At 44.0% G+C, this 12,955-nt stretch overlaps 1 protein-coding gene across 6 annotated transcripts in view; it reads left to right on the forward strand.

The window, feature by feature from the left end:
- The first annotated feature begins 1,438 nt into the window (after positions 1-1,438).
- Positions 1,439-12,955, forward strand: part of Ptprk (protein tyrosine phosphatase receptor type K) — a 495,630-nt gene continuing 484,113 nt past the window's right edge. For all 6 annotated transcript variants that reach the window (XM_032894914.1, XM_032894915.1, XM_032894916.1 and 3 more), the window contains exon 1: positions 1,439-1,966. In XM_032894914.1, the coding sequence (XP_032750805.1) occupies positions 1,870-1,966 (97 nt within the window). In that variant the 5' untranslated portion in view covers positions 1,439-1,869. The remainder of the gene's footprint in view (positions 1,967-12,955) is intronic.

Consider the following 12,955-nt stretch of genomic DNA (forward strand, 5'->3'; position numbering starts at 1 on the left):
TGAACATCTTTTATGTAAGAATAAACAGACAAATTTGTATATGGACGGACAAGTTTCCTTTGCTTTTACAGACAACTTTCCTTTGCTTTTACTGCGGCAAATAACTGCCAATTTTAGAAAGTTCTAAGTCTTCAGAAAAGAAAATAATAGGTTCTGGTTACCTGACCTCTAGCAAAGCTCTTTAGTGTAAGAATAAGGACCCTTGGTAGCGTGTGCTTCAAGTTATAGGTTAATGAGCTAAGGAACGTTTACATTGTACCCCGAGGGAGATGACTGAACTATGTTGAACTGAATTGACAAGTGTGGGGCTGGTTACGGGTACTAATGAGCAGTCATCAAGTCTGTAGCTTAATGGAGTTTCTATCCTCAGCAAATAAAAAAGAAACCTCCCTTCTTCGTCTACATGTATAATATAGGTGCATAGATGTATGTGTGTGTGTGTGTGTGTGTGTGTGTGTGTGTTAAACAGTTACTTGCATCTATATTTCCTGTTGCAAACCTAGTCGTAACAGCATGTATTAATTACAGAAATATATGGCTTGGGAAATGGTGAGAATGTTGTATTAAACTGCATTTCACTTCATTTTGATTTCAAAAGGCTAAAGGCGTTCTGAGTGACTGACAGGTGCCAATCAAGACTATTGTTAGCAGTTGCATATATGACATCAAAACACACATAAAAAAATTGGCTTATTCAGTTTTGGTCACACTTACGAGTAAAAGTAAGCCACTATACAGCGTTGCTTTAAAGAAATCACGCCAAGCTGCTAAGATAGCAAAACTGACAGACTTTGTGGCTGTCACACAGCACGCAGCATTGGGGTCCTTCGGAGCAACCGTGCTGGGCTCATCGTCGGGATAAACTCCTTTTATTAAATACTTATTTCTCAAATAGTATTCCCAAGACAGCGAAAATCAAAACAAAACCAATCCCGCCTCGACTCGACTCCACCAGGCTATGAGAAGGCTGAGCGGCTGGGAGCTTCCTGAGCAACAAGCGAAGTCAGGCGGCAAGTAAATTCAGATATTCTGCAAATGACAAATAAAACCAGAAACGAGGCACGCCAGCTGTTCACACTGGAAACTTACCCAACATTTTATTTTGGTCCAAGTTTTATTTATTTCGTTAACAAACCAGGGCTAAGTTTTCAATGAGGGTGGGGAGCTTTATTCCTTATCCTATCAATAAAGAAGAGTGAAAATTCAGTGCAGGCGTTTTAAAGGTCGCATGTACCCCCCCCCTTTCTTCCTACCACCAGCCGCTCTGGTGGGACAGCCACCTTGGGGGACAGAACCCCAGGACGCCTCTCCTCGGGCGCCTCCTCCGTAGTCCGCCTACAACACTCCCACACTCCTGCCTCTCAGAGTTGAATCTGGGGATCCGGCAGGGAGCTGCGCCACGTCCCCCTTTCCCGCTCACCGCTGGGGAGCCGCGCGGCCACCGAGCCCAGGTGGCGAACAAAGGCGGCGCGGGGCGCGTGGCCGGGCCGGCGCGCGTCTCCCTGGCAGGAGGCGGCGGCAGCGGTGGCGCGCACCGGAGCCCGCATTCCTCCGAAGCTGCCGGAGCCCGCGGGGCGACGTCACCTCAGGCTCCGCCCCCGTCCCTCCCCGAGCAAAGTAACTCTGGACTACCCTAAGCAGGCTCTGCCGAGCATGGAGAGCGGCGGCCGCGGCTGGCGGGCGACGCTGGAGACGCTTTCGCCCGCGAGGTAGTTGGCCGACGTTGAGCGAGGACGAAAGTGCTGGCGGGTGGCCGCGGCGTCCCCGCGAGCCCCCCACGAGGCCGGGCGGGCGCCTGGCTGTCGGATTTCGCCGCGATTCCCCCGGAGGCTCTTTGCAAAGCTGCTTGAAACTTCTCCCAAACTCGCCATGGAGGTGGCGGCGGCGGCGCTGCCTGCTTTTGTGGCGCTCTGGCTCCTGTCCCCGTGGCCTCTCCTGGGGTCGGTCCAAGGCCAGTTCTCAGCAGGTGAGTGGTCAGGGGGGTCGTCTGGGCCAGTGGCTGTCCCCAGTCTTGAACTCAGAGGCAGAAAGGACTGGCTGGTGGCTGGTGCTGGGGCCGGGGATCCAGGAGGCGTCCGCTTAGGGTTTGTGGGGGGTGCAGGTTGGAGCTGGGTCTGTCCTGGGAGTTTGCGTCAGGCGGGATGCGGGGCCAAGAGCTGTGTGCCCCCGGGCACAGGTAACTTTTACGTTCTTGACCCATTGTTTCCGAGGCTGGCCCGGCTCGCAGACAACCCAGGGTGTGCTGCCTGGAGCGTGTGGCGACCTTGCTTTTCCTGGGTGAACTGTGGATTGCCTGGGAGTCGGGAGCCGTCTGCACAGCCTTAGTTATGGAAGTGAGGGAGGAAAAGTACTTAGGGCTCCCGGGACCACGATTCTGTGGCTCGCTGAGCGGGCTGGTGGCTCTCTGTCGCCAAACTGTTTAAAATTTCCCCGGGAAGTCTTTGTGAGAATCGTGGGGACACGTAGGGACCGACCTCAGCCGGTCGTTCTGCCAGGTGCTTTTTGTCCCGGGAGTAACCTCCCCTGACCATTGTCCAACCACTTCCCTGTGCCTCCTGGAGGCTCCTTCCTCCTCTGCCGAGGGTTCAGAGTTGCTCCTGGGTAGATTACAGGGCACAGCGTGGAGCATGTTGCCTATACACAACGTTGGCGGAGTCTGGACGACGTTTGGAAATGTAGCTCTGAGGATAGATTCAAAGCTGTCCTGGGCAGCGAGGTCTGGGCGCCCATTCCCGGAAGGCTTACCCTGTTTATGGGGCGAAGCCACCATAAAGCTCAAAGCTGGCTCCGCACCTCCCGGAGACCGCCTAGGCGACCTGGGCTGGGAAGGTTCGCTGCTCGCCTGGACAACCCCGGGAGGGAGACGCGTTGCGATATTCCAGGCTATCCCTTTGATTTCTAAGAAAAGCCGCTCAGAGAAGTCCCAGGATCCCGGGTCTCTCGGACTGGGGGGTTGGGGTGTGTGTGTGGGGTTCTTTTCCCGTCCAGTTTTGGTTTCCTGCCAGTAGGTCGCTCGCTTCTGAGTCTCTGCTGGCTCTGAAGTTTCACCTGGTGGACGCTGGGGAGCGGGCTCCCAGGTTTAGCCTCTGCCTTCCGAAGGGCTTTACAACTTTTCTGGCTAACCTACCCAACCAGCAAGGCTGGCGAGCGCATCCGCTGCAGCCTACGTTCCCGGTGTGGATGGAAAGGCAGAGTGGCCGGAGGGTGACGGGAAACGCGACAGCCGCGCTCCTGGCTGAAGCAGCAGGATGCGAAGACAGAACTTACTTTGTATTTGACAGTTGCATTGTTGAGACTGCCCGATTTCCTGGAAATAGACTCACCAGGGTGTTTTCCGGAGTAAATCCTTCGTTAGTTTATTTTCCCCCTCCCCCTTTAGGAATTAGACCTTGGAGTCTGGGGCTTGAGTGTATCCTCCTAGGCAGAGACTATGAAATGGCAGCAGGCAAAGGAAAGACCATGTATCGGGGTGGTGTGCAGAGGGCACCAGCTTCTTGAAATGAATTCCGACGACTTAATTTAATTTTCTGGTTTCCGCGTTACCGAGTATGTCTCTGCCCTACAATGCTGTTAGTATTGGAACCATGCTTGATGTACCTCATTATATGCAGCAGGTTGGAGGGAGTATTGATTTCTACACAGCGTTTGTCACTCCACGGAGAGCCTAGCTTGAGAAGGCATGTTATTTGTTAATTGAACTTTACCAGTTGCATGATTAAACACATGTATTTGGGACCGGCGACTAGTGATGTCTTAACAGCTGATGGATATATTTTGAACATAGGAGAAACTTTTCTCTTTTAAAGTGATATCTATCATTTAATTACCGTGTACCGAGAGTGCCTCATCACAGGGTACAGATGTGTTTCTGAGAGTTTATAATGAATGCAGCCCCCACAGAACTGGCTCTCATCCTCCTGCTTTTCAGGATATATGTTTGTCGTTTATCTCTCGAGCTTAAAGTCAGATTGCGCACCTTTCTGTCTTTCTCCAGAGATTGGTTGGGATTTTTTGTTAGACGAAAAAAAGAACAAAAAAAAAAAAAGTTGGTTTTCTAGACTTTTTTTTTTTTTCCTGGTTGTCATAAATCATTTGGTATTGTAATGTCATAAAACTCTATGGCATATTTGTTAAAAAAAAAAACGTTGACTGGGGATGAATTAGAGATTGGAAGTGTTTTTTTTTTTCTTGCCTTTTTCCCCTGATATTCTATTTTAAATGAGGAAATTTTGGAGAAATTTAAATGAGCATGCTTTAAAGAGCTAGAGAGACATTTTCTAGATTTTTTTCAAGTACTTCATTCAACTAAATATGTGTTTTAGAATATGATCACCAAGGTAGGCTCACCACTTTCCAACAGTACCGTGTGACTGTTAACGTAGGAGGTGTACCAACACATTTGGGAGGATAGTGTAGTTGGAAATGTATATATGTCATATATACATTGGATCCCTGTGTGTCTCAATCACACATCTAACACTTTCAGTTTGCAACCTTCTCCTTCTTTTTTTTGTCTACAGTTAAAGTGTAAAAGTGCTCTAGAGTAAACATCTTTAAAGCCAAGACTCTATCTATACTTTTCACCTTTCACTCGAGTCTCTGAAAATGATACTTGTACCTATATGCTATCCAGGAAGACTGGAGTGTGGGAAACCAGTCTGCTACTACGGTCTATTTACGAGGCTCTGTAGCTGTTACTGTTGGTATCGCCGTGGAAGGAAGCTTATGGTGGAACTCGAACCCCACAAAACCAGTAGCACTTGGAAACTCAGCTTTCTCATCTATAAAATGGGGATAATAACACCTGTCCTGACCTTTCCACATAGTTTTTATGAAGATCAAGTGAAGTCATTTATGTGTACTGTCAACTGTAGAGCATGTGAGGCTATCTGGGGTGTAATCATCATAAATTAAGGTAGCCGAGTGCCAGAGTTTCAGCGTTTATGGCTTTTAGACTCTTAGAACTCTCTTCTCAGCCAGGATAGGCTGTTTAGCAAGGTGTGTGTGTGTGTGTGTGTGTGTGTGTGTGTGTGTGAGAGAGAGAGAGAGAGAGAGTTGTTCCACAGTTATATATTTTCATCCCAATTGATTCTGACCATGAGTTTATGACAGAAGTCATCTTTGATCGCTTTTTAGCTTAGCTATGCAAATCTTTCAAAAATTACACTTATGCGAGAGTCACTGTTAGTATTCCTGGTATCCTAACTGCAGGAAAAAATGCTTGGGAGATCTTGTTATTTTAAAGTAATTGGCTGAGCTCCTGGTTCAGCATTTTCTCAGTGCAGAGAATCGCATGTGCCTTTGGATGCAGTCTTATCAATGGCCTAGAGAGGGACTATTGTGTTGTATGAAGTCAGCCTGAGAAAGCTGCGGAAGCTCCTACCTTGGATGGGGTCTTGGCATATCATGCCCATCCCTGAGGACCTTACAACTCACCTGAGTCGAACCACTTGCCTTGTGTCTGCCTCCTTGTCTCTAGCGCAAAATTAATTTTCTCTTATTCTTACTGTCTACTCGGAGCCAGCCCGTGTTAAGACTTACGGTTTTCTTTCTCTAGTTTTGATTGACTGGCACCCTTCAGTGTCTAAATACATTAAAATTCCAAACTGTACTTCCTAGTAATGATAAGGACAATTCCAGGTCTGTTTCTCTCTCTCTCACTGGTTCCCTTCTATCTGAATTTCCTAGCTTGCGAGATGTCATTTTGTGTCTGGCCTGCCCCGACGGGAAGAGGCAGGTTTGGCTGCTGTTTGGTCACTGGCGTGTGTGTGGCTGACAGCTCTCCTCTTTGTGTTCATGAATGTGAATCTGAAAAATAAGTCAATAAACCAACCCCTCTGCTCCTCTGTCCCTCTTGTGCACTCCTCCCACACCTCGCTGCTCGCCACCAAGCCCCACACGCATATTCGGAAATCAGAAGCTTTTTGTTTTCATCTAATACCTTTAGGTTCTGCCTTACATATGTTCTTAAATGCCAGACAGACATATGACCAGTGTGCTACCCACATCTGAGCACCTCCCTCACACGTGAGACATGCTCCTATGTCCAGCGTTGATGGGTTTTCATATCCTTCAATATTGTTTGCATGCTGAAGTTCCAGGTAGAGAAAGTGTCTTGGCTCCCACTAATGTTTGTCAACGGCCTCTGACTGGTCGCTCCCGAGACAGTGTTTAGACAGAGCAGGTCATGCTGAATGTGAAGCTGCCCAGATTCTGTTTCCTAGTCTTGCTCTTCATGGAGGGGAGGACAGGGAACTGCTGAAGGCCGAAAGCAGGACATAGCAAAACAGTTTACAGACAAAATGCGCTGTCTCTCTGTGTATGTGTGTGTGTGTGTATGTGTTCATATGTGTATTTATATGTATATATGTGTGTATGTTTATGTGTGTGTTTATGTTTTTGTGTGCGTGTATGTGTTCATATGTGTATTTATATGTATATATGTGTGTATGTTTATGTGTGTGTTTGTTTTTGTGTGTGTGTATATGTATGCGTGTGTGTATATGTATGTGTATGTGTGTGTATGTGTTCATATGTGTATTTATATGTATATATGTGTGTGTATGTGTGTGTATGTGTATGTGTGTGTGTGTATGTGTATGTGTGTATGTGTGTGTATGTGTGTATGTGTGTGTATGTGTGTATGTGTGTGTATGTGTGTGTATGTGTGTGTGTATGTGTGTGTCTGTGTGTGTGTGTGTGTGTGTGTGTGTGTGTGTGTGTGTGTGTGTGTGTGTGTGTGTGTGTGTGTGTGTGTGTGTGTGTGTGTGTGTGTGTGTGTGTGTGTGTGTGTGTGTGTGTGTGTGTGTGTGTGTGTGTGTGTGTGTGTGTGTGTGTGTGTGTATGTGTGTGTTATGTGTGTGTGTGTGTGTGTGTGTGTGTGTGTGTGTGTCTGTGTGTGTGTATGTGTGTATGTATGTGTGTGTCCACACATGTGCTTGTGTGTGTGTGCCCACATGTGTGCTTGTGTGTATGTGTGCATGTATGAGTGTGTGTGTGTATGTCTGTGTAGGTGTATGTGTGTGTATGTGTGTGTGTGTTATGTGTGTGTATGTGTGTGTGTATGTGTATGTGTGTGTGTATGTGTGTGTGTGTATGTGTGTGTGTGTATGTGTGTGTGTGTATGTGTGTGTGTGTATGTGTGCGTGTGTGTGTGTGTGTGTATGTCCATACTTGTATGAGATCATTTATTCAATTTTCAGAAGAGGGAAAAGATTCCTATTTTCTGAGTTGTTTATCGGAGCCAGCCTTTGCCTTTGTCCAAACAGATTCATTTCTTATTCTATGAATGTAAAAATCTCCCTGTGTGCATTCCCCTCAGACTCTCCCTGCTGGTCATGTGTGGCTGCTCTGCGTCCCTTTATCAAATGGTGTTTCTCTGCTTTAAAAGGTTGTAATTGCTTTTGAACATGACTTGTTTTTTTCATCAGAATCCATGCTGCTTGTCATAGCTACTGAAGAATTATACAAAGCATATCAAGTCACCATATATCTTAAAATGGTATTTGATTACAAGCTAATGAATAATACATCAATCAGACTACTGTTTTTTTTATTTCATTTGAAGCCCAAACAAGCTTGCATAGCCATTGAATAATTTTTTTTTAATTGCACAGAGTGTTTCTGATACATGAGAGACTTCGAGGTCCTTTTTGTAAGAGGAGGTAGAAGATGCGAGCGCCAGGCTTACTGCTACTTTGAGATTAGTGGAATAATTCATGTACAACAGTACTTTGGAAATCTTTTTGGAAGTTGCTACATTTGGGTGTTTATGGTATGAAGTCTAAGGGAGAAACTGTGCCAACGTCAGACTCCACTTGGTACAAACATGACAGATGGAAATACCCTTAAACTATCATAGCTGCTCATAAGACACATTCTACACGGTCTGCTATGCTCTCATAGCATAGGCGTGTCTGTCTAAAGTCTTCAATTCTTAAGAAAACCTTTTGATTTGTGGTTAATGCCTCAGTAAGTCATGTCAATGAAAACTCAGTTTTCCTAGTCTGAAACCTCAACTTTTATATGCTTCAGGTTGTTGACGTTCTGGGAAAACACTGGGGCAGAGGAAGCAGGGACTGTATTGACACTCCTGTGGAACACTGCCATTACCCCACTTAACACTGGTTTAGAGCTTTTTTTTTTTTTTTGGCATGCTGCTGTCTGTTGATAACCCAGGAAAATTATTAGTGGCGTATTTTGTCATTTACAACTGTTTTAGGTGCAAAGTAAGTAGTCTTAAGTGAAGTAATTCATGTCTCCTCTTAGGGGACTGCGGAGCTCCGTGTATAGAAAAAGTGTCGAGCTGGGCGATGCTGGCCTGGTCTTCTACAGGCATCATTGAGTAGGGGTCAGGAACGAAGCCAAAGGAAAGGCTTCTGGTTGAATTATAGTTTGCAGCTCTTTAGTTGAGTGAGCTGAAAGCCTTAAGTACGTCTATCTTAATGATAGTGTGAACTTAATTGCTAAAGGCTCATGCTGGAAGAAGCTTAGTCAGAACGATGGCATAGAAAGTGCCTACTTAGATTCTTGGAAAGACTACCGGGCGTGTTTTAGTATTCTTTTTCTTTTTTCTTTCTATTTCATAGACCGAGAAACTGAATTTGGTAGGAAGTGAAATACTTGTTTCGTTTCAGTACCCTGTCTCGTTGTACAATACACTTCTTAAGAGGCGCACAGGAAACTTCCCAGATTGGCCTCTGCATGTTCAGCTTTCCCAGTGCATCCTGCTCCTGCAGCAACTGTCCAGGCTCTCCCTGTCCAAGGCGGCTCCTGGCGTGGCCATATACATTATTCTAATTTTAGTTGGGCAGCGGGCTGGTCTAGCAGCTGCTGAACCTGGAGTCCGGTCATAGCTCTTTGGTGTGATTTGGCAGCAAAGGCAAGGGCAGGGAAGAAGCCTTATGAGGGCCAAAATATCATGATTGATCGCTTTTGGGTCCTTGTGTTCCTCTACTGAAAGGTATGCTAACTTTTGGTTGGTTCGTGGAAGAGCAGCAGCTTTAGCGTGATGTAGGACCATGATCTGTGATCAGACCCAGCCCTACACACACTGAATTCGAATTCAGTTTCAGTCAGCTGATTTGCTTGACTCCTTTAATTGTGGGAAACACTGCATTAGAACAAACAGAAGTGAGCCCCAAAAGATTGCCACATGTCCTTTATTATAGAATTGTAAGAGTTTTGTGCAAGGGTTAAATTATGACATAAACTAAATTTCACTGGGTTTATAATTCTTCCTTATAGATTAAAAAAAGAATTTATTATTTTTATTTATCTGTATGAGTGTTTCTTTTGCATGTATATCCATGTAGCATGCGTTGCTTGGTTCCTGTGGAAGTTAGACGAGGACATCAGATCCCCTGGAACTTGAGGTATGGACAGTTGTGAGCTGTTATGTGGGTGCTAGGAATCGAACCCAGGTCCTCTGAGAAACAAGCGGTCTAAACTACTAAGCCATCTGTCTATCCCAAAATGTATAGTTACTATTTACATTTACTTGATAACAATCTAGCATCCTGGACACATCCGCACAGTTGAGACTTTATAAATTTTCTTTCTTTTAATGCACTCTCAGGTTTGAAAACAATTTTTTTTAAATAAGAAGACAAAGAGGAAGCTAAATAGTCTTACTTGTTGGTGCTTACTCAAAAGAATATTTATAGGTGCACAGACCTCCTAAGGGACCAGAAATGCTACGTGTAAACTTCTTTTGCTTGATTTGATGTTGGTACAGGAAATAGTATTCCCTCTGACTTTAGCACCAGTAACCTCTTGCTTTACTGGTCTCTCTTCCTTCCAAGATCTGTAATAAGGATTGCCTTTGTAGGCCGCTCAGATTTCATGAATGGAAGTTAGTAGGTAGACTGTATTACATTTCACAGGGATTCTTTATACCGTCTTTTCTGCTCATACTTAAGAACAGGGATTCTTGTCAGTTTTCTCAAGAGAAAAATTATGATGTAAGACACAGTGTACACTATTCATGTCAAAACACAGTTTCCTTGCATTTCATAGCTTGGCTTAGCATTCTTTTACAAAATGAATTTCCCCAGAAGACCTAATTGCCTCTTTATTAATGAATTTGTGTGGTGTTCTTTTTTCCCTCTCCGCTTACTATTCTAAGTGTGTCTACTTTTGCTAGCTGTTTCAACAGTGAAGTCTCTGATTAAATCACAACTGCTATATTTGTTTTTGCTGTTCACTAGTGATTTGGAAAAATCTTGGCGCAAGGACATGGTTATAGCAGTGAGTGACGAAAGGCAAGAAGTGTAAATGAACATTAACCCCTGATCTTCGGTAATACTGTGATCTTAGATGCTAGAGATGGGGACAGTAGATAGCAAGATTATCTGTGCTTTTGGTACCATAAATAAAAATATACTTCCTAGAGTGTCTGAGCTGTGAGGAACAGAGCTGTTGGGATTGATAAATTCCATATCCATTTAATACTTTGGGGCTTAAGGGGAGATCAAATTAGAGACAAATCACAGACTGACGTGGGAAACCTTAAAGTTTTCAGACATTGTCCAGAACTTTGGAGTTTGAATGTACTCACCAATTGTTGTTTTTTTCTAATTTGATTCTAAATTTACTAGGTCTGCTTTTATTTTTGTCAACCGTAGTTAGGCTTGTTTATTCTCTTACCTGTTGGAAAAGAAAGTAATTACAACAGCATTAGGATCTGCCATTTACAGAGGGCCTATGACCTAGTAAGACCTAGAATAAATGTGTTACATGTCTTTAAATCTCCACAGTAGTCTTTTTGTATCCATTCTACACACAGGATTAGAGAGGGAAGTCACTTGTCACAATCGTGCCTATGAAAAACTGGTTGAGACAAGATTTATTGTCCAGTGACTGTGCACACATGTAGTGATTAGACACTTTAGTTGCACATTAGCAAAAATGCAGTAGACTGGAGAGGCAGCTACTGTGTCACTTGTAATGGAATTAAGTTAGATTTGAACAATTAATAGACGTAACGTAACCCCCCTCCATGTGTGTATGTGTGTAAGTGTATGTCTATGTAGGTGTATGTGCACATGTGTAGGTAGGAAGCAAGGAGTTAGTGGAGGTTGGGAATGACAGGTGAAGACTTTGGAATCAGAGGCAACAACAGGTAACCGGGTGGGAGTCGGGGTAGGGGTTGTGGAGTCTTAGCTGGGGTGGTATGAAGGGCTGGAGGAAAGAAGCGGTGTATGTCCTGACAGTTTTCTGTGCATTACAGAGCAGATGTTTGTAGTTAGGGAAATTTTCTTCCTTTATTCTCCCTTAAACTCTAAAGTAGGAGTTTATTATTTTTATTGTTTTAGTCTCTGTACTCAATAAATCCAACACTAAACCAATGATTTATACATCTGATACAATCTTTCCAGCATGAACTATCCTGGAGAAACTTGAGCTCTAATTTCTTATTTAAAGCTGGGTGTGGTGGCACATGCTTTTAATCCCAGCAGGTGAGACCCAGGCCAGCTTGTTCTACATAGTGAGTTCTAGGCCAGGCAAGGCTACAGAGTGAGACCTTGGCTCACAAAAGGTATAGAACCCACACTAAGTTAGTATTTGAGTCACATTTGTTTCAACAAATGAAACATTTTACCTGTTGGTAATTTATATAGATAAAAGCACTTTTATAGTTATTTTTGATTGTATGCAACATTTTAAAAATAATTTAAAATGTAAAACAGTTTTAACCATTTGACTTTGATTACAGTAATCCAAAATGACAATAGCATGTGGATACGAAATAAACTGTTAGATAGCTGCTTGCTTTTCAGGTATCCTGTTAGGACTTATTTATGTCTATATGCATATGTGTAATAGAATTCATAAAGAACAAAAGTGTGAGTTAAGCTATGGTAAACAATTATAATTGATACAGTGAAACAAAAACTAACTCCTTACGTAATCTTTGGAAACTCATATTGAAAACTGTGACGTCTAGGTGAATTTGTATGATTTTCGATACACTCATTTCCGCTCCCTAACTGTGGTGCATAGTTGTAGACCATGGAAATTATGGAGAGATGCTATCAGAAACATTTAAGGTAGTGGGTAATGAATAAAATGAAAAGAAGCAGCAGCTGCATGCCTAGTTACTTGTTGTCTAATGCAGCAGGTCTCGAGCTGTGGGTTGACACCCCTTTGGGGGTTGTATATCAGGTATCTATGTCACAGTTCAAACAGTAGCAAAATTACAGTTATAAAGTAGCAACAAGATAATTTCCTGGTTGGGGGTCATCACAACATGAAGAACTGGATTAAAGGGTCCCAACATTAGGAAGATTGAGAAACAATGTACCAGTGAAAGAGTTACCCAGTATCTTCGCTTCATTTCCCATTGCGATGAAACCGGCTGACAAAACTACCTTAAGTTGGATTGGATGTATTTGTCTCACAGTTCCAGGTCACAGTCTTCCATTGCTGCAGAGGTCAAGATGTCAGGAACCCAGAGTAGCGAATAGAAGTACATTCATGAACAGTAAATACATATATACATGGAAGGGCTCAGCTCCCACTTTCTAGCATCATACAATCTAGGGTCTCTTGTCTAGGGAATAGTGCCAACTACACTGGTCAGGTCTTCCCTCCTAACCTATTTTAATCAATGGAGTCCCAGAGAGAAGCTTCCAGGTTCACCTGATCTAGGTGAGCCCTCACTGAGATTCTTAAAACCTTTTTCTTTTGGTATTTGTTTTTATTTGGGAGCAGGGGGTTGCCTAAATGAATGTCTGTATCCCATATGTTTGAAGGGTCCACAGAGGCCCCTTGGAACTGGCTGGTTTTGAGCCACCATGTGGGTACTGGGGATTGATCTCAGAGCCTCTGGAAGAGTAGTCGCCGGTGCTCTTACCTGACGAACCATTCCTCACTGAGGTTCCTTTTAGATGATACCAGGTTGTGTGTCAAGCTAATGACAATTGAAGCTAATCTACCCAGCCTCTTAGGCAGA

The sequence above is a fragment of the Rattus rattus genome, chromosome 2, assembly GCF_011064425.1.
Source record: "Rattus rattus isolate New Zealand chromosome 2, Rrattus_CSIRO_v1, whole genome shotgun sequence".
NCBI lineage: Eukaryota > Metazoa > Chordata > Mammalia > Rodentia > Muridae > Rattus > Rattus rattus.